At 52.2% G+C, this 27,254-nt stretch overlaps 9 protein-coding genes across 9 annotated transcripts; 4 read left to right on the top strand and 5 right to left on the bottom strand.

Moving 5' to 3' along the window:
* Positions 1 to 128: 128 nt before the first annotated feature.
* B0T23DRAFT_434348 (pyridoxal phosphate-dependent transferase) lies at positions 129 to 2,512 on the bottom strand (the record flags this gene model as incomplete). Its single annotated transcript, XM_062840492.1, has 3 exons — positions 129 to 1,552; positions 1,613 to 2,201; positions 2,338 to 2,512. The coding sequence occupies 3 exons, from the start codon at positions 2,510 to 2,512 to the stop codon at positions 319 to 321; spliced, it is 1,998 nt and encodes a 665-aa protein (XP_062696917.1). The 3' UTR covers positions 129 to 318.
* A 727-nt stretch (positions 2,513 to 3,239) lies between these two features.
* On the bottom strand, positions 3,240 to 4,847 carry B0T23DRAFT_400914 (FAD/NAD(P)-binding domain-containing protein; the record flags this gene model as incomplete). The annotated part of the gene is made up of 2 exons (XM_062838537.1): positions 3,240 to 4,657; positions 4,841 to 4,847. The coding sequence occupies 2 exons, from the start codon at positions 4,845 to 4,847 to the stop codon at positions 3,240 to 3,242; spliced, it is 1,425 nt and encodes a 474-aa protein (XP_062696916.1).
* A 535-nt stretch (positions 4,848 to 5,382) lies between these two features.
* On the top strand, positions 5,383 to 11,476 carry B0T23DRAFT_13746 (uncharacterized protein). The gene has a single exon (XM_062832301.1). The coding sequence runs from the start codon at positions 5,543 to 5,545 to the stop codon at positions 11,138 to 11,140; it is 5,598 nt and encodes a 1,865-aa protein (XP_062696915.1). The 5' UTR covers positions 5,383 to 5,542; the 3' UTR covers positions 11,141 to 11,476.
* Positions 11,477 to 14,639: 3,163 nt separating this feature from the next.
* Positions 14,640 to 15,393, top strand: B0T23DRAFT_369611 (glucose-repressible protein grg-1). Its single transcript, XM_062836527.1, has 3 exons — positions 14,640 to 14,842; positions 14,937 to 15,009; positions 15,074 to 15,393. The coding sequence occupies exons 1-3, from the start codon at positions 14,794 to 14,796 to the stop codon at positions 15,165 to 15,167; spliced, it is 216 nt and encodes a 71-aa protein (XP_062696914.1). The 5' UTR covers positions 14,640 to 14,793; the 3' UTR covers positions 15,168 to 15,393.
* Positions 15,394 to 15,468: 75 nt separating this feature from the next.
* Positions 15,469 to 17,124, top strand: B0T23DRAFT_13678 (Emopamil-binding protein). The gene is made up of 3 exons (XM_062832288.1): positions 15,469 to 16,266; positions 16,516 to 16,651; positions 16,765 to 17,124. The coding sequence occupies exons 1-3, from the start codon at positions 15,769 to 15,771 to the stop codon at positions 16,965 to 16,967; spliced, it is 837 nt and encodes a 278-aa protein (XP_062696913.1). The 5' UTR covers positions 15,469 to 15,768; the 3' UTR covers positions 16,968 to 17,124.
* A 1,030-nt stretch (positions 17,125 to 18,154) lies between these two features.
* On the top strand, positions 18,155 to 20,859 carry B0T23DRAFT_400910 (uncharacterized protein; the record flags this gene model as incomplete). The annotated part of the gene is made up of 7 exons (XM_062838536.1): positions 18,155 to 18,541; positions 18,692 to 19,044; positions 19,099 to 19,259; positions 19,310 to 19,508; positions 19,550 to 19,598; positions 19,635 to 19,686; positions 19,769 to 20,859. 7 exons carry the CDS (start codon positions 18,155 to 18,157, stop codon positions 20,857 to 20,859), a joined length of 2,292 nt encoding a protein of 763 aa, XP_062696912.1.
* A 33-nt stretch (positions 20,860 to 20,892) lies between these two features.
* Positions 20,893 to 22,916, bottom strand: B0T23DRAFT_434330 (uncharacterized protein). Its single transcript, XM_062840491.1, has 4 exons — positions 22,735 to 22,916; positions 22,444 to 22,640; positions 21,888 to 22,352; positions 20,893 to 21,784 (listed from the first exon to the last, which is right to left on the bottom strand). Exons 1-4 carry the CDS (start codon positions 22,735 to 22,737, stop codon positions 21,382 to 21,384), a joined length of 1,068 nt encoding a protein of 355 aa, XP_062696911.1. The 5' UTR covers positions 22,738 to 22,916; the 3' UTR covers positions 20,893 to 21,381.
* A 1,031-nt stretch (positions 22,917 to 23,947) lies between these two features.
* On the bottom strand, positions 23,948 to 25,257 carry B0T23DRAFT_308639 (putative hydroxyacylglutathione hydrolase; the record flags this gene model as incomplete). The annotated part of the gene is made up of 8 exons (XM_062834481.1): positions 23,948 to 24,034; positions 24,102 to 24,284; positions 24,326 to 24,417; positions 24,490 to 24,703; positions 24,772 to 24,805; positions 24,862 to 24,933; positions 25,036 to 25,126; positions 25,233 to 25,257. The coding sequence occupies 8 exons, from the start codon at positions 25,255 to 25,257 to the stop codon at positions 23,948 to 23,950; spliced, it is 798 nt and encodes a 265-aa protein (XP_062696910.1).
* A 339-nt stretch (positions 25,258 to 25,596) lies between these two features.
* On the bottom strand, positions 25,597 to 27,230 carry B0T23DRAFT_13421 (Las1-like-domain-containing protein). Its single transcript, XM_062832242.1, has 2 exons — positions 26,329 to 27,230; positions 25,597 to 26,246 (listed from the first exon to the last, which is right to left on the bottom strand). The coding sequence occupies exons 1-2, from the start codon at positions 26,877 to 26,879 to the stop codon at positions 25,865 to 25,867; spliced, it is 933 nt and encodes a 310-aa protein (XP_062696909.1). The 5' UTR covers positions 26,880 to 27,230; the 3' UTR covers positions 25,597 to 25,864.
* Between the last annotated feature and the right edge of the window lie 24 nt (positions 27,231 to 27,254).

The following is a 27,254-nucleotide window of genomic DNA, read 5'->3' as shown; positions in this document are numbered from 1 at the left end:
GTTCACCACAATCTCGGTACTGAGCGAGTGACCTTGTAGATTCAATACCCCATTTGTTTACATGATTTCCCGTCTTGCTGTGTGACATGTCGATCTTCCAGCTGCGTAGGACAGTAAATACACTTGGCGTCAGTGCTTTTTAGTCGCCTTAAATTGCAGGTTGGTGTCAATGTGACCTATACGCAGCAAACTCGTTTCAAGGGACTCATATTCAACCAAATTCGTGATGTCCCAATTATCGTAAAATCATAAACACATTTGTATCCTTCCTTCGTCACACCAGTCTAAATCCCATCACAGAGCCTATCAGATCAACTTCTAGCATCCCAACCAACCCCCAAGGTTATCCACCCCCTCCTGTCCCATCACCCTCGCCACCACCTCTTCGGTATCAACCTTCTGTTCCACCAACTTCTCAATAATCCTCGCATCCGTAATCTTCCAGAACGCCCTCACACCATCCACAAACCTCTGCGCTCCGCTGTCCACGTCCTCCTCGCTCACCGCCGCAAAACACAACCTAAAGTACTGCCACCCGACTTCCTCCCTGATCTGGGATGTGGCGCTGAACATGTTGCCCGCAGAAACCAAAACCAGGTGCGGTTTGAGAGTGAGGAACAGCATGAGCGCAAGGGAGATAGTTGGGCCGTCAATCACCTTGGTCTTCTCTCCCTCTCCATTGCTAGGAAAGAAAAGGGGGTGTTGCCAGAGCGGGTGCGTATCAAAGTGCATCCGCAACCAAATGAACATACCACCCTCAGGCCAGGAGTAGGTGTATAGCGGGGTGGTGGTGATGACTTCCCAGTCGCCTGGCGTTCCAACAGAGGAACCGGTGGTGGTGGTGGCGCGCAGACGGGTGGACGAGGAAATCAGAGAGGAACCGCTGTCGAGAATCGTGCACATCCGGTTCATGCGGCGCTCGTACATCCCGCGGAGACCTTCGAGCCAGCGGACCCAGCCGGTCATTTGCCAGCCTTCGCTGGAGGGGGTTTGTTTTGCTGGTTGAGGCTGGGAGGAAGAAGAAGAAGAAGAGCGGAAAAGGGACCAGCCGCTGGAAGACGAGGTGGTAGCGGTGGTGGAGGAGGAAGGAGCTTCAGGCTGAGGCCCCATCACCAACTCCGCCACTAGACTCTGCACAAAACCCGAAGGTTGCTGCGTCGAAGTCTCAGCGATGCGATTAAACCGGTCGATGAGCTCGGGCTGGGCGGTGATCCAACCAAGACGGCAGCCGGGCGCGATGGTTTTTGAAAAAGTGTCGAGGCGGATGACGCGGCCGTCGACGTCGATGGAGATGTAGGAGGGGGTGAGGCTGTCGAGGAAGGGGTAGCCCGTTGAAACGGTGCGCTTGAAGATTTCTCCTCTTTGCTCGGGTTGCGAGGGCTTGAGGCCGCTGGCCTTGGCCTTGGCCGTGTTGGCCGCGGTGGCGGATGGGAATTGGAGGTACCAGTAGGGCTCGTCTTCGACGATGATCACGTCGTAGCGGCTGCAGATGGCGTAGATTTCCTTGCGGCGGGAGACGGGGATGACGAAGCCGGTTGGGTTGTGACCGAGGCTGTTGCGTGTGTTAGTTCTCGTGCCGAAGGTTCTAGGTTGAGTGAAGAAGAAAACTCACGTCACAGTATACATCAAATGCGGCCTCTTTCCCTTCGACACATTCCAGTTCGCCAACACATCCTCCAGCCCACCCTCTCCCGTAGCCAACATACCATTCTCATCCGCCTTGATCGGCACAATCTGCACGCCCTTCGGCTCCGCCTGGCTGAGGATATTACCATAGACAAATGTCTCGCACAGCAACCCCGGACGCTCCCGGGGGTCGTTAAGCCCGTCGATCCAGGGGTTGACGAACATCTCGAGCGTCTTGGCGAAGCCGTCGGTCGAGCCGCAGGTGAGGATCACATCCGGGCCGCCGCTGTAGGGCGCATCCGGATGGAGGTGATCGCGGGTGAACTTGCGAACCCAGTCGAGGAGTGGAGGGTAGCCGTTTGCTTGACCGTACTGCAACGCTGTGGCGACGTCCACCTTCTTCACGGGGTTGGCCTCACCCGAGATCGTGGGGACGGTGATGTGAGCGGATTCTGCCGCCGGGTTCTTTTTGTCCTTGTCGGTTCCCGGGTGATTCGGGGTAGGTTGCCATCTCTCGGGCTTTGCGGTTTGGGCTTCGAGAGTCTCAAAGGGGAAGAATTTGGTGTTTGGTAGACCTTATCATGATGTTAGTTTCCTTATCTTAAATACTTTGTGATAAGTGTTGTAGTAGTGTTTTCAGGTTTAAGTTCTGCGTTTCGAGGTTTGATAAAGAATGTTCAATAAATATGACGAAGTGAGAAAGAGACAAACCGCCAGCAAGATTCTTGATTCCGGGAATCTGAAAGAATCGATAGTATTTTTTCATCTGGCTCGCCTGGCGGCGCTTTGTCACCTCGGAAAGATGATGGGTGAAGTCGAGCGGCAACGGCTTGCCATCGGCACCACGTGGGGGACCATCGCGATAAGCTACTGAGCTCTCAGACATTGTCAGACTTGTTGAGCCAGAAATAATTGGGATTATCCTCGACATTAGATGCAAAGCTTTGACCTTTCTCTAGGAAGATAGATAGGTGTTGTTCGGGATTGAAAGGGTTTATGAATGGGTTCATAGCTCCGACTTTGGGGGGTTAGGTTCAAGGAAAAGATGGTTGATTACAAACCTCACGGTTACGGTGGGAAGAGCCATGTCAAAGGTTGGTGGCCAGAAACAACCAGTCAGATAGTGCGAAGCATGCCCTCTGGCGGCTCCGTTATCAGTTTCGTTTGTCCACAGTCCACAGTCCAGAACGAAAGATGGATGGCCTGCCCCCCTGTTCCCTGATTCCTCCATTCCCAGAAAGGACAAGGCCACGCCGGCGTGCCCCTGCCCGCCCTTCTGGCTGGGGATCGTGCCGATTCCCCGGATCAATCATGGCCAATCCCCCCCACCTTCCGAAGTGGCGGTTCTCTTTGATGGGTGTTCGTTTTGACAATCGAGTGCGGTTCCCGAATGATGTAAAGGTGTTGCAAATTATCCAGTGATATAGAAAATTGATGGTGATCATAGTCAAGCAACTAACTCGATTTTGTGGCACTTATCAACCCGTAGTTTGTCTTACACGAACTTGTGTCTCAAATGCCACGCGCCGTTGGGCAGGTGGTGCACTACTGCGTGTCTCACTCACTGACATAAAACTTCCAGAAGATTTCCTATTTAGGCCTCACCGAACCATTCACAGCAGAGTCTCTGTTGGCGTCGTCGTCTTCGCGAGCTTTTTGTCTTCAGGCTCATATCTGAAACCGAGCTCCTCGAGGGACTTGGCTTTTTGGCCATCAATCTCGAATTGCAGCTTCGCCTCGAAGAAGATTCCTCTTTGCCAGATCAGCTCACCGTTCCAATAAGGCGGCTGCTTCCCTTCAGTGCCCGACTTTTTGATCCAGTCATGAACCTCATTGATAAAGTTGGCATCGCCAAGTTTGGGCCAAACGTGAAAAGCATGCCCCCTTTTCTCTGCCTCTTCGTCTTCCCACTTCTTCATTTCTTCCACGGAGGGAAGCGGAAGTAGGTTCGCCCATGTCCGGGAGAAAATCGCTGCTTGACTTTCCGTAAAGGGGAAGGGGACAACCTTGATGGGAAGCCCCGGGAACACAAGTGTTGGGTGATCAATGTAAATCAGGTCTTTGTATAGGCCATACACGCGGCGCCCGTCGGTTACCAGTGGGGGCTGTAGCGATTTCAGGAAAGGGAAGGTGAAGAGGTAGCCGGTGGCGTATACGATAGCATCGACGTCCTTCTCGATCCGTCCATCCGCGAACCTTACACCTCGTTCCTCCACCAGAAACTCTTCAATAGCCGGGACTTCTTGTGCGCGAATCCATTCCAAGTGAGCCGGTGGTGTAGCGGAATGGACCGATAGAAGCAATGGCTGCTGGCTGACGCGGCTGATCTGAGCCGCGACATCAATGCCCGACGCTGAATTGCCAACAACGATCACTTTTTTGTTTGTGAAGGGCTCGGGGGTCCGGTACAGCTTGGAATGTGTGATGACATCCGGATGCGCCTTGTGGAACTCGGCGATGTTCTTGACATCTGGAAGATAGGTGGTGTAGTAATGGCCCGAAGCCACGACAACGGCATCATAGGTAGTAGTGGTGACCTCGCCCGTTTCCAGAGCCAGCGCATCCACATCCCACTGATCCCGGCCGTCGCTATCCTGCCTTAGACGGACATCTTGAACCAAGGTTGAAAACCTGACAAGATGCCGGATGTCTTTGGCATACTCCACCAAATACTCCTGCACCAGCTCACGGGAAGGGAAGATGAGCGAATCTTGGGGGAACGGCTTGTCTGAAAACTGCATCAGATGGCGTGGGATGTTGGTGTGCAAGACCTCGTACATGGGCGAGGGGAAGACGGGAGGCTTGCCCTCGGGATGAAGAGGAGGGTCGGAAGGGCAGAAGGCGCTCACTTGAGGCACATGTAAGGTGTGTGTCGGTTCCCTGCTGTAGTACCAGGCTCCTCCCACTTCGTCTTGCCGTTCAAAGATGACAATGTCTTCAAAGACCTTTTGGGCGATCAGGTACTTGGCGGCAGCGAGACCGGAGGGACCAGCCCCAATAATGGCGATCTTTTTGACATTGAAACGCCTTTCTTGTGAGCCCATGATGTTTGAAGTGGTGATGGCAGATCAGAAAGATGGTAAACAAGTTTGTAGTGTATGTCAGAAGAATCAGATCGTAAGGGTCAAACTTGGTTGAGTTCCACGGATGAGGCAATCACGAGATGGTATGGTGATGTTGACTGACGGGGACAAGGATTAAATCACGCACTGACCTCCCATTGCACCAAGCGCCAAGCCCGAGGGAGGATGGAAATTGTTAGTGAGAGCTTGTCAGTGTCAGCTGGGCTTCCACCGCCTTCCCTTTTAAGACGGACGACGCAAACGGCAAGTCCACGCTGGAGCTGTGGCACGCGAGACTGCCCGCCCTGTCGCACTGGGGAAAGCTTTCACAGTTCAGTTCATTCATTGCATCACCAACTGGACCTACCTACCTAGCAAACGGCAGCGTGCCTACTACCTACCCAGCTCTTTGAAGCTGTCACCTCATCATCACCTGGGATGTCCCCGTCCGTCTACATTTTTCCCTCTTTTCCCGCCGTTTAGTCGAGGTTACGTGAGATCCTGTCGACTACCTCAGCATCTTGTCTGGATGTGAAATTAAACTGCGGGAGTCTAGTTTGCTCTCGGTTGTTGTGTTGTCTTGGTTGATTTCCATCTGACAAGGGAAATCAGCAATCTTTCTTTTTCGTCTGAGGCACCTTGTTGGCCCTGTCACACAGTCACTGATCCTAGCGCCAAACGAGCTGTCAGATCTGCCTACACCTTACCTACACCACGCTGTACCTGCTGCAACACCCTGCGCGCTGGCTTCGCGACGGGCTTCACTCTTAATGACATAATCGTCTTGACTTTTCCGAGCTTTCCTAGAGGGAGACACGAAATTTCTGGCCCCGGCCAATTCGACTCGCACGAAAATGGCATCGGCCGATGCGATCCATGGTGCAGCCGTCACGGCTCTCGAATCGCGGACAGTGACGCCAATTGCGCAACTGGACCCAGAACTCTCAGACCAGAACTCGCGAAGTGTTCGAGGCGAAGTCACCATCACATGGCCTTACAACCGGGTCACCCATACTCTCGCTTTCCTACTCGCCGAGCCCGATGTGCGCCTCCGTCGATCCAAGGGTCAAGTGCGGGTGCAGCTCCATGGACCCAGCGCAAAGGCTGTGTCCGAGTGCGGATTGGGAGCTTGCGATGAGGTGCTGCTCAGTCTCGACGGTGTCGAGTGGGCAAAGGACGAGTCCCCCGGGCGGATTCTTGGAGCTCGAGTAGACTGGCAGTTGCAGTTCAACCGAAGGCTGGTGCTCCAGGTGAAGCTGAACGGATCCGACGAACCGAAACACATCAACGTCGATAGCAGACAAACCGAGTTGCCGAATGAGCTACCAGAACCATCAGCGATACAGCAGCTGGAACAGACCGTAATCGAGCCTGAACCGGCTGTGTTCGACAAGCTATCCGCTATCCGACAGGTCCCAGATATTGCCTTGAACGAATACCCGTCGCCTGCTTTCATCAAGAGGGCTAGAATTTCATACGGCTCCCTTTTCGACGATGGACTGGACATATTTGAGGAGGATGGTGGCATCAAGGGCAAAGGTCGCAAGCGATCACGCTTTGCGCGGAAGAGCAACACATGGAGATACTCCAGTAAATCCCCGACTCCCGAACCGGAAATCATGCCCGAGGAGGACCCAGTGAGCCAGCCACAGTCACCGGATGGCGATGCTATGGAAGAAGATACGGTCACAGAAGAAGCGCCTGCACCAAAACCCAAGATGACGGATGGAGCTAGCCAGACGGTTGAGTCTGAGATGACGCCGAATCTACCGGCGGCATCCGGGCCGGCCTCAGCAGAAAAGGTGGAAGCTGTTCCACGCCCGGCCATCTGGGAGAAGGTGGATATGGGAAACCAGGAGACATCAACGGATACCGCGCTCCAAGAGACAGAAGCGGCCCAGGCTGCCTCTCACATTCTTGGCATGGCACATGGAGCCCCAAGCCAGCCATATACATACCAACATACCGACAGCCAAGCACACCCGGCGGCCGACTCTCTAGTTGGATCCTCAAAACCCATGGTACCTGGCCTTTCCATGTTTGGCACACCGGCTAGTGTTCCGGTTGAGTCCGAGTATGGTATCGCCAGCCAAGTCAGGTTTGGTTTTTCGCACACACCTCAAATTCCCCAATCAGGAGTTCCAGAACCACAGATGCACGCTGCACCAGAACCTGGACCGTATCCAGATTCTTACCTCGATCATTCCGTCCCCGCTAAGTACGAGGGCATGGAGTCGTACATGAACATTGCCCAGAGTAACCCCGAGCTTCAGCATGGCCAGGATTATAACCTAGTACCGGTGCCGACGGGTACGGAGAGTTTTGAGCGAGGGCAGTGGGAGATGGCAACCCAGGCACCGCATTACAACCCAATTGAGGGTGGTCACTTTGGCGCCGATGCTCTTAACGAAGGTACCCCAGCTATCATCGAGGATCATTCGCTGCACGCCGATCCGACCCGTCCAGATCAAGTTCCGAAAGGCTTCAGCAGCTACGGTCCGGGCACCGAAGACCCTGTTGGCTTTGAAGAGTCCGAATCACGAGCAGAATCTGAACAAGATACAGAGAGATCTGAGATTGAGGAGCTTGTGGAGGATGTGGTGCTTGACGAGGCCGATGAAGATGACGTTGGTGTTGATGACGAGGTCGAACATGATGAATTCGGAGAGGAACTCGAAGAAGGCGACTATGATCAACGCGAATACAACAAGCCCGAAAGCGACGATGAGGGAATCAGTCAGGATGAAGAAGAAGCTGAGCTGGAAGCAGCAGAGCGATATGGCGAGGACGATGTTTACGATGATGACGACGATGAAATGGACGACTATGCCGAAGACTGGGAGCGAGAGCGCACGCCTTATGATGAGGATGAGGATGAGGATGAGGATGAGGATGCGTACGAGTCCGAGGATCCTGACCTCAGTCAGCGCCTTCCCAGGCGCGCACCAGCTGCTGCCGCGCCGGCGGATCCAGTCGTTATCAGCTTGTTGTCAGATTCGGAGGACGAAGATAAGGCTTCTCCACCACCTCAACCAGCTCCCCCTGTGAGCAGACGTACGATGGCTCGACAACTTAGCATTCGCCATTCATCCCCACCCGTGCGCGCACCTACATCTACAGAAGGCACCAGTCTTCAGCAAAGGGAGAAATCTTTGTCTGCCGAAAAGGAAGAACCCACCGTTAAGCAACCTGTTGCGAAAGAGGAGCCTACTGAAAATTCATCAGAATCATGGGTCGGACACCTGGATAAATCATTTTCAGCAGATCAGATGGACCATGACCTTCAGCCCAAAGAGGACACAAAGCCACTGGGGTTTGCGATGGAGATCGTTCATGCAGAACCAGCTGCTAGCGCAGATGCTGGAGCGGCTCCAACTTCCGAAGTAGCACATGCCAAGGATGAGAGCAGTGAAGTAGGGAGTCCCGTGCAAAACACCGAGCCGCTCAAGACCATCGATACCCCATGGACAAAACAAGCCGAAAAGCACGAATCCGACTTAAAGCCCCGCGAAGAGGCTTCACCCAAGACGGCGGGTGATCAACTCAAAGAGCAACAGGAAGACCCCAAGTCTGAGTCCGAAGTCAATGACGAGACATTCGAAGGGTTCTCGAGTGATACACAGATTGTTGAGCGGCCTGAGGAAGATGCCGAGTCAGCAGAGGACGAGATGCTGGACGAAGATGAGGAAGACAATAGTGAGATCGCGGAGGAAGACGAAGGAGATGAGAATGAAGAACAGGATGCCGGTGAACAGGTTGTGGATCTGCTTGATACGACCAGTGAGGAAGAAGACGAAGAAGAAGAGGCGGAGGAGGGACATGAGGAAGAGGATGACGATTTCGAGCCGGTTGAGAGCGAAAGCGAGGAAGAGGTGCTCGAAGAGATTCACGAGGAGAACAAAGCGGCGGTGGATGAGGAAGGCTTCGAAAAGGTGGAAAACGACGACGAGAAAGAGATCGTTCTGGAAGTGGAGGAGGAGAAGAAGATCAAGGTGGAGCAGGAGGTTGAAGAGAAGGATGAAGGCGTGAAGGCTGGGGAAGACGAGATTGTCGATGAGAAGGCAGTCGCTACTGAGGCTACAGGCATCGTTGTAGCCAAGGAGACTGATACTGACGTCTCAGAGGTCAAGGACACCAAACCGGATGTTCAAGAGGTCAAAATTGAGAAAGGCGGTGTCAAGGAGATCTCGGAGACCGCTGATGAGCTCAAGAAAGAGGAGCCCCAAGCTGACCAGGGTGAAACTCAGGGCCCGGCGAAGTCGCTTAACGCTCTTGAAGAGACCGTGCAAGAAACCATAAGCATCCACGAGGAGCGGGCGGAGATCAACAATGTTGGTACCATCAGTGAAGCTGAGCCGAAAGCATCGTTCACGGCTACAGCCCCTGCAGATGAAAGAGAGAAAACACCTGATCGCGTGGAGGAGGTTGATGAAATGGAAGCAATCCAACATCAGCTCTTCGAAGACATGGTCCGTGCGTCCAGAGAAGCCAGCATGATGGAAGTCAGCGATGCCGAGCACGTCTCACTCATGTCACAAGATACCCCCAGACCTATTCAACTTGACTCGGATGAGGAGATGGGAGATGGCGACGATGAGGACGTGGAGATGGCGGACGCGGCCACTCCTCGGCCCGAAACCCATACCGAGGAGGACCAGGTGTCGCAGGCAGTTGAAGTCGAAATGACGAGCGAGACCATCGAAGTCGACTCGGATAGCATGTCAGTGAGCCACGAAGAGTCTGTCGAAGTTGTAGTCATCAAAGCACCGCATGTGCAAGATTTTACCATGGAGGATGCCGAAATGGTGGTGGAGGTGGAGGAGGAGACCCAAATCACTGTCGAGAAAGAAGTCACAGTTACGGAAGCTCCGGCAGTCGCGCAAGCAAGCCCATCTGCAACTGTAGATGTCACAAACCACGCCCACGAGCAGGCTGTTCTTCCCTCTTCCCCGCTGATTCAGCCTTTTGCTAGCCAGGTCGCAGAAGATCAGGTTATGCTAGTTGGATCATCTTCACCAGCAAGGGAAGCTGTCACCGAAAAGCCACCTCCCACTCCTGATCAAAGCGGCCTGCTTGGTCAGGAAGTGACCGAGTCCTCGCAGCCCGAAGAAGCTCAAGTCGCTGCTGACACAGCAACCGAGGAATGTATGGACGTCATTACTCAGGTGGAAGTGGTTGAGGAGACCGAGACAGCCACCACAAAACCTCAAGTGGCCACTACGGAGGAGGGTGTCGAGACCCAAGATGAAGTTTCTCTGATAGTAGTTGAGGAAATCTCCGAGGAACAGACGCAGGACCTCGATAAGAATCAAGCCGACGAGGCTGCTACCGATACCCAGCCACTGTCGGTCTCCTACCACGGTTTCGACGAGGCAGATGAGTCCAAGCAAGCAACTCCCACCAAGAAACAAGCACCATCCATTACCGAGCCCGCCGAGGAGGAAACTGCGGTGCCAAAGGAAAAGCCATCCCAAACGACTGTCACCTCAGACCAGTCCCAGTCAATCGATGGCAAGGACGCCGACCTCAGCGATAACCTTGCCCGACAGGCCGTGAAAGCTTCCGCTAAGCGCGGAAGAAAACAACAGTCAGCTCTCGAGCCTCTACGTACGAGCGCGAGAATCACCCGTGCCCGCTCCGGAAGCGTCGCCAAGAGCGTCACCACCGAAGAAAATGATGACGCCAGTAAAGCCGCCGCGCTAGCTTCCCCATCCAGGCGCAGCTTTGCTTCATCCTTCAACTCTTCTGCCGTCGCCTCTGAGGATAACGCCACCCCGCAGCCTTCTAACTCGCACCATCCCGAAGACAGCGACGATAACACAGTAGCGACCTCAGAACCGCTACCCAACGACCCTTCCCTCCTCAAACTCTCCCTCTCCCGCCTCCTCCGCACCCAACCACAATTCGCAAACTGCCTCCCTCTAAAGTCCATCCGTAATCACTTGGGGAAAAACGTTGACATCCTCGCCATCGTTTCTTCCACCCCGACCAACCCCACCAGAGCCAGAGGTGGACCGAGGGAGTACATGATGAGTTTCAACGTCACCGACCCTTCCACTGCCCCTACGCACGTGGTGGAGGTGCAGATGTACAGAGCCCATAAGGAGTCTTTGCCAATCGTCAAGCCTGGTGATGCGATTTTGTTGAAGCAGGTGGAGATCAGGTCGATGACGGCGGGTAAGGGGTTTGGGTTGAGGACAGGGGAGGGGAGTGCTTGGGCTGTTTTTGAGGCTACACCGGAGGAGGATAAGGAGGAGGAAGGAGAAAAGGATGGGGATGATGCTACTGCTGCTACAACTCCTAGACCACCGCAGATTAAGGGACCGGCAGTAGAGGATTGGGAGGATTTTGGTGGTTACATGGTTATGCTTAAGAAGTGGTACAGGCTGCTTTTGAAGGATGAGGCGGCGAAGGGGAAGTTGGAGAAGGCAGTCAAGAAGTTTGAGAAATGAGAGTTGAGGTACGGGGTTTGGAGCCGGGGAAGGTGGCTTGTCAATCACCGTGGGCTTCGAGTTCCGTGTGATAATTGAAGATAATTACATTACGATGGGAAACATTATGGCTCAACTTGGCTGGTATCTAAGCACTTATGGTGGAAATGAGGGCAATATGTTTTATATCGCTCGGCATGTCGCATGCTTCTAGGTATTGCGCTGAGCTTAGCTAAATCACAACTCCAATCATCTGCAGCCTACGAGGCGTTGGCATAATATCTTGTCTGCCTGTTTACGAAATATTGTACATACCAAGAGGCGGGACCGTATCTTTTGATACAGGCAGTACTCTAGGAAAGATTACAGCTTCGTCACCAGCAAATGACCTTTCTCTAAAGAACATCAACACTGGTTTATGTTACTCTGCATCCCTCTTAAGAAAGACACTTGAGGGTAGTGGTGCGGTGGTGGTACCGTTCCTGAACCGCCCTGACTCCAACCTCAAGTACCCACGAAAGGTGTTGTACTGGTATGACCTGATGGAGAAAAGAACCGACACCACGAATTTCGGGGAAGTTAGTTTCGAGCATCGTCGAACATCCAGGGTCAACGGTGTCGCCCTCGCCTCGTTGACGTGTAGCCGCATGTGTCACCGTTATTGACGCAGATCATGTCTGTAGAACGCCATGTCTCATCTACGGTCCTTGTAGGGACAGCAGCAGAGTGTTTGCAAAGGCTTCTGTTGGGGGTCCCTCGGGACTCGATATCGAATGGGTGACGGCTGGCGGGTGGCCAGTCATTAGGTTGGTCTTGTAGGTTGACATGCTCCATTGAGAGTGCCGTGTTTCGACTTCCTCGCGCTGGCGGAAGGATGTCGAATGAGGCGGTTGGAGGGGGTCGAAGCTGTTTTCTCAGGGAATCTGCTGCGGAGATGGATCGATATGTCAGTTCAACGGGCGTCTGCAAAAAGCGTGCTACGCAACACCAACCCCGGCCCTCTCTCGTTACACCAACTGAGCGCCTTCCCATGGAGTTGTCCGTTGTCAAAACTTAGCTATGAAACATGTGACAACGAAGAAGAACACCGCTGAGGACTTTCTGCAGAGGACCGAGGTATGCATCTAGTTAGCAAGTTTTCCATCGCAAGTACGCACTCTTACCAAAGTCACAACCGGCTCTGGTGCCTCGGAATTGAAGCTCTTCCATGACAGGAACGGGATGCGAAAGAAGTCCCGGCAGATGAGACTGCGCAACGTGACACCCGTTGGTTCGAGGTTGGCTGCCCTTTCGTGCACAGAGTTCGCCTGTTGAACCATTCCGGCGTCAAGGGCAGTCACTGTCCGTTGGTCTACCGACCCGTTCATTGGAATTTCTCCTGGCGGCCTTGGTGAGGATGGCTCGATGGGTTACGGAGTTCGGTTGAACATAGGACTGCTGCGAGTCGCTCCTGTTACCCGACGAACTCGGTCTTCCTCCCAACATCCTGAACCTGCTTCACCCACGAAACCGAGATGATGCCACTGCACGATCTGACCACCCTCCCAAATTCTGTTGAGTCTTGACTCTCAACAAGTGCTCGGGGGGTGTTGCCTTTCACCCCACGTCAAGGAACTGCCAACAAGCAGATCGCAATGTGCTCCTTCCATCTCATAGATCGTGATACTCGATTTTGCAAACGGGTAAGAACCTTGACGGCACCTGTCAGCTGATGAAGAAAAGGCAAGTTTCAACCGGGCACAATCATCCGCTAAACTCAGAAAGCGAACGGTTCCTGCCACTCGTATCTGTTGATGGATATTGATACATCGATACCTAGTTTTGCACCTCTGCATGGACATAAAGGGTTAGCTTGGTACGATGAGCCTACATAAAATATGGAGTAGACAGACGACAGGAGAGCCATTTCCTGTGCCAAAACCAAGCTTCTTTGCCACTCGCAGGAACCGAGCTAACATTTACACCACACAATGCAGAGGCGCCCAAGCTGCAAGTCATCGCCGATTCGTTTCATCTCGAGCCAGGCTCGGCAGGCACAAAGCACGAACTGGGAAGAGAACTTGAAGCAACGTTGAATGGGCGGGCCTCGAATCGTCGGTAGTTCCTCTCGCCAATTGGATTCGCTGCCCGTGTTTGGCGAGCTTGGTCTCCAGTGCAGAGCAACCCCTCATTTGGGAAATTCAGCGAGCAATCTGTTGCACGTTGGGAAAGGCAGGAGCGCAATCTTCCTATCAGCTGCTCACACTCGTCAGTGCATCAATCGAAGAGGCCGAGTTTGCCATGGAGAAACAGGATGGGAATCTGGCAATCCGAGAAATCTCGCCACTGGTTCCAACAGATCATTCAACCGAGGCAGGCGGATCTACCAAGGCGAGGCGCCTCTCGTACGTTCGTTTACAAAATTGAACCAAGATGACCGTGTTCTCGGTTTGATACTATGGAGCCCACGGCTGTCAAGTCCTGTGTGAATGCAAGTCAACCGCAGCGGCTCCTCCCCCACAAGTTTCCACGCACCTGTAGTGTACCTAGCAGTGTGGGGCATAATGACGTAGCTGCACATCAATAGTGCGGGCTCAGCTAATGGGAATCGTTCTTTGACGGGCCAGGCCCTGCCATGCGTCACTGGCCGGGATAATGACCCATGATGCCTCTTTCCATTTCCGGAAGTTTGTGTACTTTCGCCATTTCGCGAGATGTGATTCTCAGGCAACGACGCGGAAGGAGAGAGCCAAAGTCGGGCGCGTCTTGTGCAAGCTGTAGAAGGAACATTCCATCTGCCTGAACCACGAGAGAATCACCTACTTTGAATGGATGCAGCTACCAGAAGTCACTCAGTTCGTTCAAAGCCAAATCACTGGGCACATCCATTGGGACAGGCATTGATCGGACGAGACCGACTTCTAGCCGCTTTCAACAGCCACATTATATCCATGTCACGGCTACGCGCGGCCTTCGGTAACAGAAAAGCACACAGACAGCGCTTGTGACATGGATTCGGGCAAAGCATTGGTGGTCGCACCAGGTCATCCTGAGTGTGCAGTGGCTGCTGTTCAGATTTCATCTAACTGCGGGAGAGGGGTTCAAAGGGGCGTGACGTCACAGACAACGGGTGAAGGACGAAGATTGCCTCACTTCTTTGCTAGCAATTTGCCTGCAAAGAAGGCGCACATGTCAAGCAAACAACTGGGAAACCACTATTGAATACCCACAATGCAAAGCTCGGAAGGTACGTCTTGATTGCAGTGTGTCGAGTGTCAAAAAAGAAGCAAGTGTTCATGCAAGCCAAAATTGGCACCTCCTCCACTTCACCGAGTGCCCCACCCGAACCTCCAGGCGAGATGGCCGGAACATACCATCCGCGTTGGGATTATGACGTATCTCCTCCTTCTTCACATGATTCCATCCCGTTGTTGCTTGTTTGCGAGCTGTGACGGGAGATCGTAGATGCCACTTTGGGCCAGGCAGGCAGTGCAGGCAGCCAGGAACACAAGCTTCCAACTTGGTCATCTCGATTGCCGATTAAGGGAACCAAATGCCTATATAAGACTGTCCTCCCACCTCTCCAAGACCAATCTTTTCTTCTTCCATCATCAGCCAACAAAGCAATCACATCTTCACTACTTCAAGTCAACACAACACTCAAACCACTTTCACAACCCCTCACATCAACCAAAATGGATACCATCAAGAACGCTGCCAACTACGTCGGTGACAAGGTCCAGGGTAGGTTTCCTCCAGCTCTCGCCTCCAACACCCGAGCACAACTCGGGCATCTTCACCACCACAACAGCAGACAACTGACATCTCGTTCTCACAGGCGCTACCGCCACTGCTTCCAAGGAGGCCAACAAGGACGTTGCCAAGGACTCCAACCAGGGCGTCGGCACTCGGTAAGCTCCATCATCTTCCACTCTCACAGTCATCCTCAGATACTAACATTCATCTTCCTCTCAGTCTCAACGCTGCCGGTGATGCCATCTCCGACAAGGTCTCCGAGAACAAGCACGACGCTAAGGCCGAGGCCCACAAGCAGGGTGCTACCCACTAAGCGATTTTACCAACAGTCGTTTTCCATTTCCTTTTTATCAGTCATGACTTGATGATAATGGCCGGCTAAGGAGTTCGCCAAGGGCTTCTCTATGATATACTTGGCTTGGAATTTCGAAGGGCAGCTTTAGCATTACACCAGAACCGATACCCCTATTACATAGGCATGGACACTGGTCCGTTCTAGCTAGGAATTGATCCGGCTCTCTGCCAATTAATACCTCACACATCTATGTTTTTTCTTTCTTTTTGCCTTTGTGACATTGATGTGCCTTGCTGACATTGATGTGTGCTTTGCAACTTTGATCTTTTACAATGCTTTGGCATTTGGGGGGTTTGTAAATGAGCCATCGCATTCATGACTTGACTTGATGTAATATCAGTGATACGAAAAGTTCGGCAAACATCAACAGCCCAAATGTCTTTCATGAGAGTGCTGATTCAAACCTTCAGTAAGCTCAACGACACTAGCAGGGGCTGTGCACGGGCCACAAAGATCAACCCTCGCGATGAACTTCGCGTCCTTCAAGATTTCGGAGCCACTTCGTTAAAGCCCAGCATCCTTTCGTCAACTCGGCAAGAAACACAGCCGCCATCACAAGATGGCGTCCACCACCGCACCATTGTCATTGGAATCCTTCCTGAGCACACTTCCCCCGGATCTTTTTGACCAAACCACGCTCATCTCTCTCGCTTCCACCGTCGCCATCCTCCTGGCAGCCTATTCTCTCTCCCGCGTGGCCCTCGACCCCAAGACTACCACCTCCCGCTACCGGTTCCTCTTCATATGGCATGCCTTCGATGCACTGATTCACTTTTGCCTCGAGGGCAGCTTCCTCTACCACTGCTTCTTCTCGTCGGCACCTCTCGGCCATCTGGACCCCAAGGAGGTGTTTGTTGATCCCTACAACTATCTCGGAAGAATTGATAAGGTACATGGTGCGCAGGCTGTTGCTGGGAGGTTTGTTGACGGGGTTGTGGGTGGTCCGGCGAAAGCTGGGGATGTGGGCGGCGGATTGCTGGAAAAGGTGGTGAGGGGCACGGCAGAGTTGTGGATGGTTTATGCCAAGGCTGATAGAAGGTGGGCTGGGGTTGATTTGGTACGTTATTATTTTCCTTCTTTCCTTCCGTAGCTATTCCATGGGTGACGGAACTTGGGGGCCGATGGGATGATGTTCCAATACCTGCAAGAAGGAGGAGATATTGCGAAGGGTTATATGAGGAATGCGAGTGGGAGAAAGGTGCTTGTGGTGGTGACAGGTACGGACTGGACACAAATGACGAACATCTGGACAATTAGAAATTGGGGAAGAGTGAGGCTGCTTTTGCTAACGAAACGTGTCTTGCAGAGCGTCGTCAGTCTCGAGCTCCTCACCGTCCTTGTCGTCGGGCCCTTGGCTTGCTGGGTCTGCTACGACATCGCCAAGAAGAACTCGAGGGTAAACATCGTTATGATCATGATTGCTACTGCTGAAATTTATGGCGGTACGTATCACTTTCTTCCATTTCTCTCCTTTCTTTCTTTCTTTCTTTTTCTTTTTATTCTTCTCTTTGGCCATCGCTGTGTGCCCGAAGCTAACGTTTGGTGGTTTGAAAAGGCTGGATGACCTTCTGCCCCGAGTGGCTCGTGGGCAGCGTCAACCTCGACACCAGCAACTGGATGTACCTGTGGCTTTACTTGGCCTTCTTCAATGGCTTATGGGTTGTCATCCCTGCGTATGTCATTTACGTTGCGTCTGGGGAGATTATGGGTGCCTTCAAGGTCCGGGATGCTGCGGCGAAGGCTAAGAAGTCTTTGTGATGTGGGGGTTTTTGGTAATGGATGGTGGAGGGACTTGGGGCTGTTGATAAGTGGCAGTAACTCGCAAGTCTCGAAGCGCACTTATCCAAAGCTTCATCAGGAGGGGTGGGTAAGAAGCGGTTTCGACACCTGCCCAGTACGGGTGTTCATCGCAATCAGCGGATTCAGCACGGCGTTGCAAGTATGGCTGTCTCGTTGCACTGCATGCCCGTACGACTGTATCCATCCTCTTCGTTGCGTCATGTACGGCGGAGAGGAATGAACAGGCCGATGGGGATTGGTCGGAGGGCCTCAGTGGCAAGGTGGAAAAGATATGTTTCTGTTCGCCGGTTTGCTTCCTATCATTCACATGTGTGATCTTCTTCCCCGAGTTTGGTTGACCTTTCACATGGTTACCAGGAGACACAGCAAGCTCGTCGACATCTGTTGCCATCTAGATATCCCGGTGAAGAGGATACAAATCAAACACTTGAAAAGGCGAACTCATAGTGATCTTAGGAAATGAAATCGCAGTACGAGCCGTCGCAGTCATGATAGAGCGAAGTCTTGAATGAGAGAATTTCTCACGATGTTGGATTCCTCTTGTCGTGTGGAGGTTCATCTGGTTTGATCTCCGCAGGGACGGACCCCTTTTTGAAGTTCTGGGCCCCCTAGGGTTGTGTTAGTGCCCCTGGACGTCCCTGGTTTTGGTACCTAGAAAAATTCCACATTTAGGCCTTAGACGCACAGACCTCAAGCTTGGCGATAGGGGACGCTGGAGTCAGTCGAGGGGCTCTTCTGTTCCAAAACTGCCTCAAGTTTGAACTTCACCCTTGCAACGAAAACGGCATCTACCATGCTCCCACACGCCCAACTTGCCTCCTTCGGAACCAGATGACTTGTCGCTGATGTCCATGACCTGGAGTTCTCGTTGCATTTGGCCACGATCTCACACCGGATCTGAGCCTTTCCGTCGTCGTCCCAGGAACCCCAGACAAATAGCCTTGCTGGCTCGGCGGTGATGCTTGTCCACGGGTGTCATCGGACTCGGCATGAGCGCTTTCGAGTGCTAGATTTGCTGGTCAAATTGTTTGTCATCTGTTGGGCCGTGTTCCAGATGGTCACTAGAGATACGGGCAAGCTTACGTGCTCGTAGTATACCTACCTACCCAGCTTGAGCTGGAAGTTAAAAGACTTTATCAAAACACATGGTTGGCCTGCAAGTGCAAGCTTTTGAGGAGTCTCAACGGCTTCAGATGTGTGGGCCCAATGTCTCCGGTGGCCGAGAAACAAAACATTCTGCTCAGTATTCTCAAATCCAGTCCATTACGGTCGCCTGTGGGAGGACACGGCCTGAGCTGATTCTGCCTTCGATGAACCCATGCTCCATGAACGGACTCTCTTCTGTCCGTCCGGGAATCCATTTCCAGCCCGGACTCACCCGCCCGGTTTCGATATGCCCTAGGCTACTCTATCAACGCTATGTGTTTCTGGAATGGCCCGGATGTCATTTTGGTATTCAAGAATTCCGGGTTTGTTTCGTCCCATCCGCGGTCAACCTCCACGTGCGGTATCCCCCTGTCTATATCCAAAGTGTGCTCACAAGCCTTTGACTTACCATGGTATGCTTGATTCACCCTTCCATCCCATGTTTTCTCTCCCCATCCATCCAACCTTGATCAAACCAACTACGAGTCAGCAAATCCACGAGTTGGCTTTGATGACCTGACGACGACCGGTCCGAGGCCACTGTTGCGGCTTACCGCCATCGCCAACCTTGTGATTGCCTTACAACCATCCCGATGTCGCCATTTAACGCTTTGGATGGAGGAGGCGGGTGGTTAGAGTCGCGGGTCGACACACGATGGACGCCGGAAAGTGATTCGAGCCGGGCAGGCTATGGCATGCTTCAGTCGGCGACGACCCCGGCGGATTCACAGACCTTCACCCAATTCCGGTTTGCCGCCGCCAAATCCATCAGAACATCCACCGTCATTTTGGCCTCTTTCAACACCATTGCAGCTTTTGCGACAGCTGTTGGAATTCTGGTCGATACCTACCATCGCGAGAAGAGGGAGAATAAGAGGTTTAGGTTCAGGTAAGGCTGGCATGGAGCAGTCCCGTCACTTGTCATGTGCTTACGCATCCCTAGTCGGAATGGCTTCTCCTTTGTTCCCGCGACCGAAGCGTTTCCACTTATCCTATCAGTCGGTATTGTTGTCCAAGGCATCACATTCGCCGTGGCTCAGTCAACGGGACTCGGCTCGCTCTTCGGATCCGGATGCACCTTGATTGCCGTGTTCATGCTTCCTGGTAAGCTCAAATGGTGTCAAGAGTATGTGATGAGGTCTAACCATCTCCAGCTGTTTTCATCGTTCCATACATCCAGTTAGTGTTCGGACTTGAAGTCACAATAAGGAGCCTGCTAAAGAAGCCATTTGCTCCGCGAGGGAGGTGGAACGTGACAATCTGCCTTTCCGTGGTTGGCCTGCTTCTGCTTTTGAACTTATTGGTGGCCATTTTCGATCGTTCGTCCAATTTTTGTCTTACTTCGCTGTTCTGGTTTGTTGCACACTATTCAGTCTGGTGCTTTGGTCTTTTAGTGGGTATTTCTGGTCTGCTCTTGGTTTGCGTCGTGGTCATCTTCGTGAGGTTGCACCGGAGCAACAAGATCGCGCTCGTTGAGAGAGCTGCGGCTTCACGGATGGTTTATTATATGACACTAGCGATCATATCGGAGGTAAGTCTGCCATTACCATCCAGATCTGCAGCTATACTCACTCCTCTCTAGGCATTCATGATCCCATACTTTTACGTCATAGCTTTTGATGGCCAACGAAGGCACGCTCTCAACTTGTCCATGGTAACTACTGTGGTCGCCAATATCTCGGGATTGATGACAGGAGGCCTATACCTGTTCTTGAAATCAAACACTATATCCACGATCGGTCCGAAGAACAAGGATGCCGATTACGAGAATCGAAGGGAAGGGTACAATAAGACTGAACGCTACGAGTCCGGTGGACTGGACTTCGACAGTCACATCATGCGACCGGTGACGAGCCCCGGACAAGTTCGCCGCATGGGCAGCAACGCAAGTCTACTAAGGACGGCCAAAGACAAAGCAGAAAACAGCCCCACGACACCAACCTTTCTTTTCCGTGCACCAACGATACCACAGCACGCGCAGACACCCTCTGCCGCCAGCCACATGCGAAAAGAGTCCTACTCGCTCTTCCCAATCCGCCCATCAACCACAAGACCATCTGCCACCCCACTACCATCCATAACTTATGCACCAGCTGCCTCCCAACTTGCGGACGCCGATACCCTCAAACCGCCACCATCAATGGGCTTCCTCGCCGCCCGTGGACACCGACGGAACTCTTCACTGTGTTCATCAGCAACAGTCCAAATCGGTCTGCGTCTCTCATCAGTTGAGGACGTGTCTCCACTCTTGAGCCCAGGTACCGACGTTCACACCATCAGTTGCCCAAAGCACAATCAGAAGGACACGATGAAACCAGAAAGGAAACAGCCTCCTCGACTGATAACGGACTTTGATACGCCTATCGACAGAGAATTCCCGTCGAGGGATTCGATGAACCCAAAGCCCGAGGAGGGCCACGAACAGCTCGAGACGCTCAGCCCGACTGTCTATGATCCGAAAAGTCCGGCGGAGGAGCCCGTGTTGCTCAGTTCGAAGGTCTATACGCCAACGGAACCGGCTGAGAGGAAGTTGGAGACTCTTAGTCCAAAGGTTTACTCGCCAACAGGCTCAGCTGAAGAGGTGGTGACGCTTAGTGCCAAGACGTACTCGCCTACAACACCTACTAAGGCAAAACTACCTAGTCCTCGTAGCCCGGTAGCTGATGGCGGGGAATTGTTGTCGAGTGCGAGGTATACCCCGTGACGAACCGACACGACATCACAATACAAGCTAAGAGAGACTGAGATCTGTGACGATTGAAACTCGACGTCACTGAGACGACTTGTGTCCAATATGCCTAATGGTTAGGCACAAAGACCTAAAGGCTTTACTTTCTTTGTTTTCGCATGGCGTTATAGGGTTTGTCATTTGGGCTATATACCTAGACTTCACTGTCTCTTCGCTTTCTGTTCTCTTCTTTTGTTTCATTTGTTTATGCCCTTCTCCAGTTTGCTGGCACACAGAGGGAAGCTGTACCATATGTACCACTTATTTGAGTTAGAAACGTATCATGAATGATGAGAACGTATGGCAACGTTGTCATAGCTTGCATTATACTGTTTAGCATTTACGATTGCGCAAGAGGTTGGCCATCTGTTTCATGATTTCGTGCGCGTCTCACTTGCCAAGAGCTTCTCGTGCTTTACCCCTTGACGTGGTCTTGTGCTCTTGCTTCCCACTAATATCCAGCAATCCTCTTCCCTCAAACATCAACCTTCGTCTTCCTTAGAGAAGACAGGCCTTGGTCCAAGATATCCCGTCGACCCGAAGTCCCCGGCTTCCCTCACTCGGCTCGAGTGTTTTGCCCTTTGCTCGGTTTGTGGGCCTGCTTTTCAACACTCTGGGCCGTATGATCCCGTGACGAGACTGCAGGCATGCTAAAAGTACCACGGGATCCCCATCTAGTCTCTTGCCCTGCGGTCGTCTGAACAGTTCAAGATATGGAATGTGGCATTCCAATCCAGCCAGGCGTCCAGCCCAAGTCTTTAGCCCTGTGGCGCGAGAGCGATTTGCATGCAGACTGGGGTCATGCCGCAGCAGTTGCTGGTTGGCTCCAGTCCCTAGTTCCCAGTCGCCGCTGTCTTCTCGTTCTCGGATACCGCAGGATACGGGAAAAGAATCATCGAGCCTAGCCCAGCCCAGTCCAATCCAACCCAGTCGGGCCGTCTCCCGTATCCGTTCCCAAGCAGTCCAGAAAATCCTTCATCCATCTCCCTTCCCACCCTTCTCACCTCCAAACCCCCGCCCTCCTCATGACCCCATCAAACTCCTCCCTCCTCACCCCCTTCCCCACTCCCGCGCCACCGTTCGCCTCCAGTATCATATCCCTCAACAACTCCTCACTGACATTCTCCTTCAATACGGCCGCGACCCTTTTGAGGTGGGCTAGGGTTATCACCGGCTCTTGTTCTTCTTTTCCGTCCACCTCTTCCTCCTCATATTGTCCGTAATCATCATCGACGTCGTTGTGATCGTCATGTAGCCGTGCAATCTCTTGTGCCGAGCGACCAACAAACAAAGCAAACGCCTCGTCCACCTCGCGCATATGCGCTTCGCTTGTGCGGTCCCGTGACGAAAGCTTGATGGCGCAGATGGCGAGGAAGGAAGGATACGTGGCAAAACCTTCGTCTTCTGGGTCGAGGATGGAGGTGAATTCGCGGAGTTCGGAATTAGATTTGGGGGGGATGCCTAGGGCGCTGTTGTTTTTGGGTGAGTTTGTTAGTTTAGTCAAATTCTGCGGGGGAGGAGTCAAACAGAAGAGAGGGAAGAGTGAAGGTGTATGCGTACATCATTGCCCGTCTGACATCTCCTATTGGAATCACCCCTTCCTTCTCGCCATCCATTGGCTCGGCGAAAAGACTGAATGCTTCTTTGATCTCGGCTTCTTCTTGGGCGGTGATGTTGTTCTCTTTGGCTAATTTCGATTGGCGCGGTCCGCCAACTTTGGATGAAGAGGCTGTCGCCGCTTTGCGCTTTGAAGGAGGCTATAGGTATCGCAAGTTGCGACGAGGTTAGCGTGCTTGCTATCACACTACGTAAGGGAGAAAAAAGAGAGTTGGCATGTGTGCGATGATTTACCATTTTGTTTCGTATTTAATGTTTATTTTGCTCAATCAATTGTCGTATCAGGTGTAATGTAACCGGACGACAGCATGCGACTCAATCACAATTGGAATTCGTACGATTTCTGCGACGGCGGCGGCGATGATGACGATGGTAACGATGATGCGCATATGCGGCGCGCGCAACGAGTTGCTGGGCTTATCTGATGTGTGGAGCCAGGTGCCGATAACACACGCAGGGGTGGATGCTGTTTGCAGTGTCCAAGACGCCTGGTCACGTGTGCACGGGCACCACAGCACCGCTCAAAGAACGTGTCCCCACTTGGAATTCTCACTTCCACCTGAAAAAGGGCGTATCCACCGGAAACCACCATAATAAAAGTTTGCCAAAAACTTGTCGGATCTTTTGCTTTCTCCCCGAAACATCCGTCTTGGTTGAGCAAAAAAAAACAACAAAAAAAACGACAGCAACACCGCCATCTCTTGTCACCAATTCTTTCAATGAACGGCTCGGATGCTGTTTCTTAGACGATATCACACTGAAAGCGGGATTGCTGCCTCTCGCTGTCTGTTGAAAGAAAAAAAAGAAGAGTACGCGGGCTAAGTCAAGTCGGCCCCCTCGGTTGCCTACTCTTGCCTTTCTTCACATAGCGAGAGAGAAAGAGAGCAATGAAGCTTTTTGACAATATCAATCCATCCCATTTTCTTCTCGATTTCTTCACATACCCCCCTTTTTACAACACACAAAACCCTTGCCCAAAATACCCAGCTTCATCATTATGCTAGAGCTTGTCGCCTTCAAAATAACCCCAGGGCGCGCAAGTGTGGACAATGAAGCAAGAATAAATGTACGGCTGGTTCATTCCTTCAAATGGCCACCCTCCGTCAAGTCATGAATCATCTTGTCTGCCCGTCTCGGGTCTTGATGGTATGTGCTTGCGGATACATATCCTATTGTGACAATTGCACGTTCTGTAAACTGTAGCATTGGTTGGCGTGCTTGATGCTGTAGGACGAGCATGCTTGCGGCTTGAATGATCTTTTGCCATAAGCCCATGACATGTTTTTTCTAGCCCATTTGACGGCTCCTCTAAAATTGTTACTTGATCATCATGCTTCGTGCAGATTCCATCTGGGATCGATCGTCACAGGCTTTTACGGATGAAAGACGAAGAGGAGAGACAGTCTTGTATCTGCTGTCATTTATTATGATTTGCCTGACCCAACGCTCACTTGAAGTTGTTCTTCATCTCCCTCAACTTTGTAATGACAGCCACCGGGTCGGTCTCGCCCGTTGCCTTCTGGATCTCAGGGTCCTATCAAACGACTAGGTCAGCTGCAACCTTTCATCATGGCCGTTCGCCGTGGAAGAGTGTAACTCACATGAGGCCTCATAAACACATTGTGCTTCTTCTCGTCACCAATGGTGAACTTGCCCTGCGTCTCCCGGTGCTTCTCCGCAAAAGCTTGGAGAGCCTTAACGGCCTCGCTTTGCAATACCGACATGCAGAACTTGGCGTTGGACTTGGTGTATTCGTGACCGGGCTTCATTGGATATGTCAGATACTGTGTTATCCAAACATTGAGGTAGGGGACTCTGGACTTACGAAAACACGAGTCTCATCCGGCAAAGAAGCAAGCGTCTCGTTTAAAGCCTTGTGCATTTCCGCTCCATTTCCTTCGAAGAAGCGACCGCAGCCTACAACGGCCATGTCAGAGTCCCAAGCCCAACCAGCATCAACAATAGACTAGGGACAAAAAGAAAACATACCTCCGTGGAAAAGCGTATCACCAGTAAAGACGACCTTATCGTCCCCATCCTGCATAAACCAGCAAATGCTATCCTGCGTGTGGCAAGGCGTATGCAGAGCCTTGACAGCGATGCTGCCAATGTTGAAACCTTGGCCGTGGGCCGGAGTCTTGTTCACCTTCTCGCAGTCCTTACCGCCGATGATTTCGAGGTTGGGGAGGCCGAGAGCAGTGCGCTGTATACATGTGAGTGAAAATTTGCTTTGAGGATAGTGAGAGGGGGGGGATGCAGGAGGGAGCCTACAAGCTTGGTGTTTCCGCCGGCGTGGTCCCAATGGCTGAAAGTAGTGTGAGCTATGTATTGTGCTGAGATCGAAGAAGGAAGGTAACTCACTGGTGGGTGTTCACGATGGCTGTAAGCTTGATGGATCCATCATCGATGGCCTTCTTCAAGACGGGAGCGACCCTTTATGTCCGTCAAACCGGAACTTCCTGTCAGCATACCTGCCCACTCCGAAGGTTGAAAGACGCATATTCGGGTCTTGAAGCTCGCTGGTGTAGGACTCACTCCTCAGGATGCGCGGGATCGATGATGACGGCGTCCTTGGACTTGTCGTCGACAACGAGGTAGGCATAGTTGTCACTACTGCCCGTCCCTGCTCATTTCATTAGCAGGAGACGTTTTGGGGATTTCGAGCTTCAAGACAACAAGGACGTCCAAAGAGAACCGATGAGCTTGATGAGGCTGGATGGAAGAGAACATACACATAGGAATCGACTTGATATGCATTTTGCGATGTGTGGCAGCGAACTGAAGTTTCGTTCAAGTCAGCACTCGAGGTTCATCGATCAAAAGGATTGGGAAAGTCTTTTTCACCTGTCTATAGACGTGTCGTGGAGCTAGAGATGTTCTGGCGATGAAGGCGTTCATAGATGCAAAGCTGTTTGTTTGGTGATGGTCTGCACCCCGCAGTGAAGCTCCCAAAGCTCACTGTTAGCTCACTCTTGCATTTGTCAATGTTGGAGACAACGGCTTACTAACGCACCGTTCTGTTCACCTCCACCTTTGCTGATAAACAATTGCAGTCTCAAATGTAGCGTTTGCGAAATGCTTAGATGCGGTTTAGGGAGAGTTGAAGTGCGTTAGTGCCTGTATGACGTTATCACTGGATAAGTTCGCTCGGCAGAATGCACGCGGGGACAACATGCTATACCCACTCCGCTTCTAGGCGGGAAACTGTCCATGACGATATGTCCAGATGTGGTATGTAGCAACTCGCACCATTCAGTATATGGACAGCTGTATGCGAACTGCTGAATATCACCAAGACATTGCGATTGGAAGACGCCAACGGATGAGAACATCATGATATCCATGAAACCACCATCGTCAACCATTATACAACACCAATAGGCTTAGGCACCCACCCCTCCTCATACAACCGCCACGCCGGTCCCTCATCGTCCTCATCGTCCTCACCACCCTCATCCTTCTCATCCTGCTCGTCACCTTCATCCAACATGATAACATCATCCCCACCCTCCTCCTCCTTCGTCTCATCCTCAACCTCCGGCAAATGCTTCCAATAATAATCCCAAATCCACTCCAGCCCCTTCTTCGCCGCGGTCCTCAACCTCGTCAAACTCGGCAACTGCTCATGCGTAGCCTGATGTCTGAGTTCGACAAAAGTCGCCGGTAATCCAACGCTCTTGGCGACGCCGTACATGGACATCTTGCGCTGTTTATCTTGGTGGGAGTCCAAGAGGCCTGTTACGAAGCTGTTTTTTTCCCGAATGTTGCCCTTTATCAGTATACTTATTGATAGGTGAGGGAATATGAGGGAATAGGAGAGAACCTTACCGACTAAAAGCAGCAGAATAAGCCGCCCTAACCGCATAGCTTGAACTCATGACCCCAATCCCGCTGCCACTGAACCCATCCACATCCATTTCCCTTTTAACCATGCCCGTGCCTAAAGTACCGTAAGAACTAGCAGTGCCCCAGCTGCCAGCGATGCCGGTTTGCTCTTCGTCACTAAGAATCGCGGCCATGAGCAGGGCAGTCGACTCGACCATGTGTGGACAGTTGCCGCGCTGCATCCACATGGAGACGCGGGCGACGGCTAGGCGGCGTTCGTCTCCATGTCGGGTTTGTCGGTCATTGTTATCCTCCTTCTCTGTTTCGGAGGAAATGGCAGCGTCATCGGTTCTTGCCCGTTTTCGAGTGGTGCGCTGGGTATTTTGTGCTGCACGTCCTCGTTTGGCTCCTGCTCCTGCTCCTGCTCCTCCTCTTTGCGACAGTTGTTGGGGTTGCGATGCTGCCTGGCTTCCGTACTGGTGCGGGTAAAATTGCCGGCGAACGGCGAGGAGTTCGCGGCGGTCGCGCCAGGGTGTGAAGATATACTGAACCATTTCCTCTTTTGCTCCCTTGAAATTCGGTAGTGGTTGTTGTGATGGTAGTTTGGCGTTGTCTCGATCACAGGATCCTGTCCGGTTTTTGGTTTGGTTCACTGAGTCTCGAGCTTTGCGGTCAGGATGAAATTTGAGTTGGCGGAATCGCGTGGCAGTAGAATTTTCTCATATGATATGAAATATGAAGCTCATCCATAAACACCACAATGAAATTGGAAGCCGGTGCGAATCAGTTGTATGAACATTTCTCTCTCCTTATCATATCTTGATCGGTTGTTTTGGTTTCCGCGGTGGTGGTGGAAAAATGCTTGTTTTGTGTCGGACACGGACCTCCCAAACAATTTTTCAATTGCACCGTTTTCTTGGATCATGTTT

The sequence above is a fragment of the Neurospora hispaniola genome (genome assembly GCF_033458365.1).
Source record: "Neurospora hispaniola strain FGSC 10403 chromosome Unknown B0T23scaffold_1, whole genome shotgun sequence".
Taxonomy (NCBI): domain Eukaryota; kingdom Fungi; phylum Ascomycota; class Sordariomycetes; order Sordariales; family Sordariaceae; genus Neurospora; species Neurospora hispaniola.
The sequence above is the reverse complement of the archived record's forward strand: the minus strand, read 5'-3'. Positions and strand labels throughout refer to the sequence as shown.

What these genes read in the sequence shown, in the direction of transcription:
- B0T23DRAFT_13746 (XM_062832301.1), top strand. Translation starts at nt 5,543, where the DNA reads ATGGCATCGGCCGATGCGATCCATGGTGCAGCCGTCACGGCTCTCGAA.
- B0T23DRAFT_369611 (XM_062836527.1), top strand. Translation starts at nt 14,794, where the DNA reads ATGGATACCATCAAGAACGCTGCCAACTACGTCGGTGACAAGGTCCAG. An exon ending in CGTCGGTGACAAGGTCCAGG is followed by an intron (nt 14,843 to 14,936) that starts GTAGGTTTCCTC and finishes TCGTTCTCACAG; the next exon opens with GCGCTACCGCCACTGCTTCC. An exon ending in AACCAGGGCGTCGGCACTCG is followed by an intron (nt 15,010 to 15,073) that starts GTAAGCTCCATC and finishes TCTTCCTCTCAG; the next exon opens with TCTCAACGCTGCCGGTGATG.
- B0T23DRAFT_13678 (XM_062832288.1), top strand. Translation starts at nt 15,769, where the DNA reads ATGGCGTCCACCACCGCACCATTGTCATTGGAATCCTTCCTGAGCACA. An exon ending in GGTGGGCTGGGGTTGATTTG is followed by an intron (nt 16,267 to 16,515) that starts GTACGTTATTAT and finishes CGTGTCTTGCAG; the next exon opens with AGCGTCGTCAGTCTCGAGCT. An exon ending in TACTGCTGAAATTTATGGCG is followed by an intron (nt 16,652 to 16,764) that starts GTACGTATCACT and finishes TGGTTTGAAAAG; the next exon opens with GCTGGATGACCTTCTGCCCC.
- B0T23DRAFT_434330 (XM_062840491.1), bottom strand. An exon ending in GATGTCAGACGGGCAATGAT is followed by an intron (nt 22,353 to 22,443) that starts GTACGCATACAC and finishes CAAAAACAACAG; the next exon opens with CGCCCTAGGCATCCCCCCCA. An exon ending in AGGAGGGCGGGGGTTTGGAG is followed by an intron (nt 21,785 to 21,887) that starts GTGAGAAGGGTG and finishes GGGCTGGGCTAG; the next exon opens with GCTCGATGATTCTTTTCCCG.
- B0T23DRAFT_13421 (XM_062832242.1), bottom strand. Translation starts at nt 26,879, where the DNA reads ATGGTTCAGTATATCTTCACACCCTGGCGCGACCGCCGCGAACTCCTC. An exon ending in TATTCTGCTGCTTTTAGTCG is followed by an intron (nt 26,247 to 26,328) that starts GTAAGGTTCTCT and finishes GGAAAAAAACAG; the next exon opens with CTTCGTAACAGGCCTCTTGG.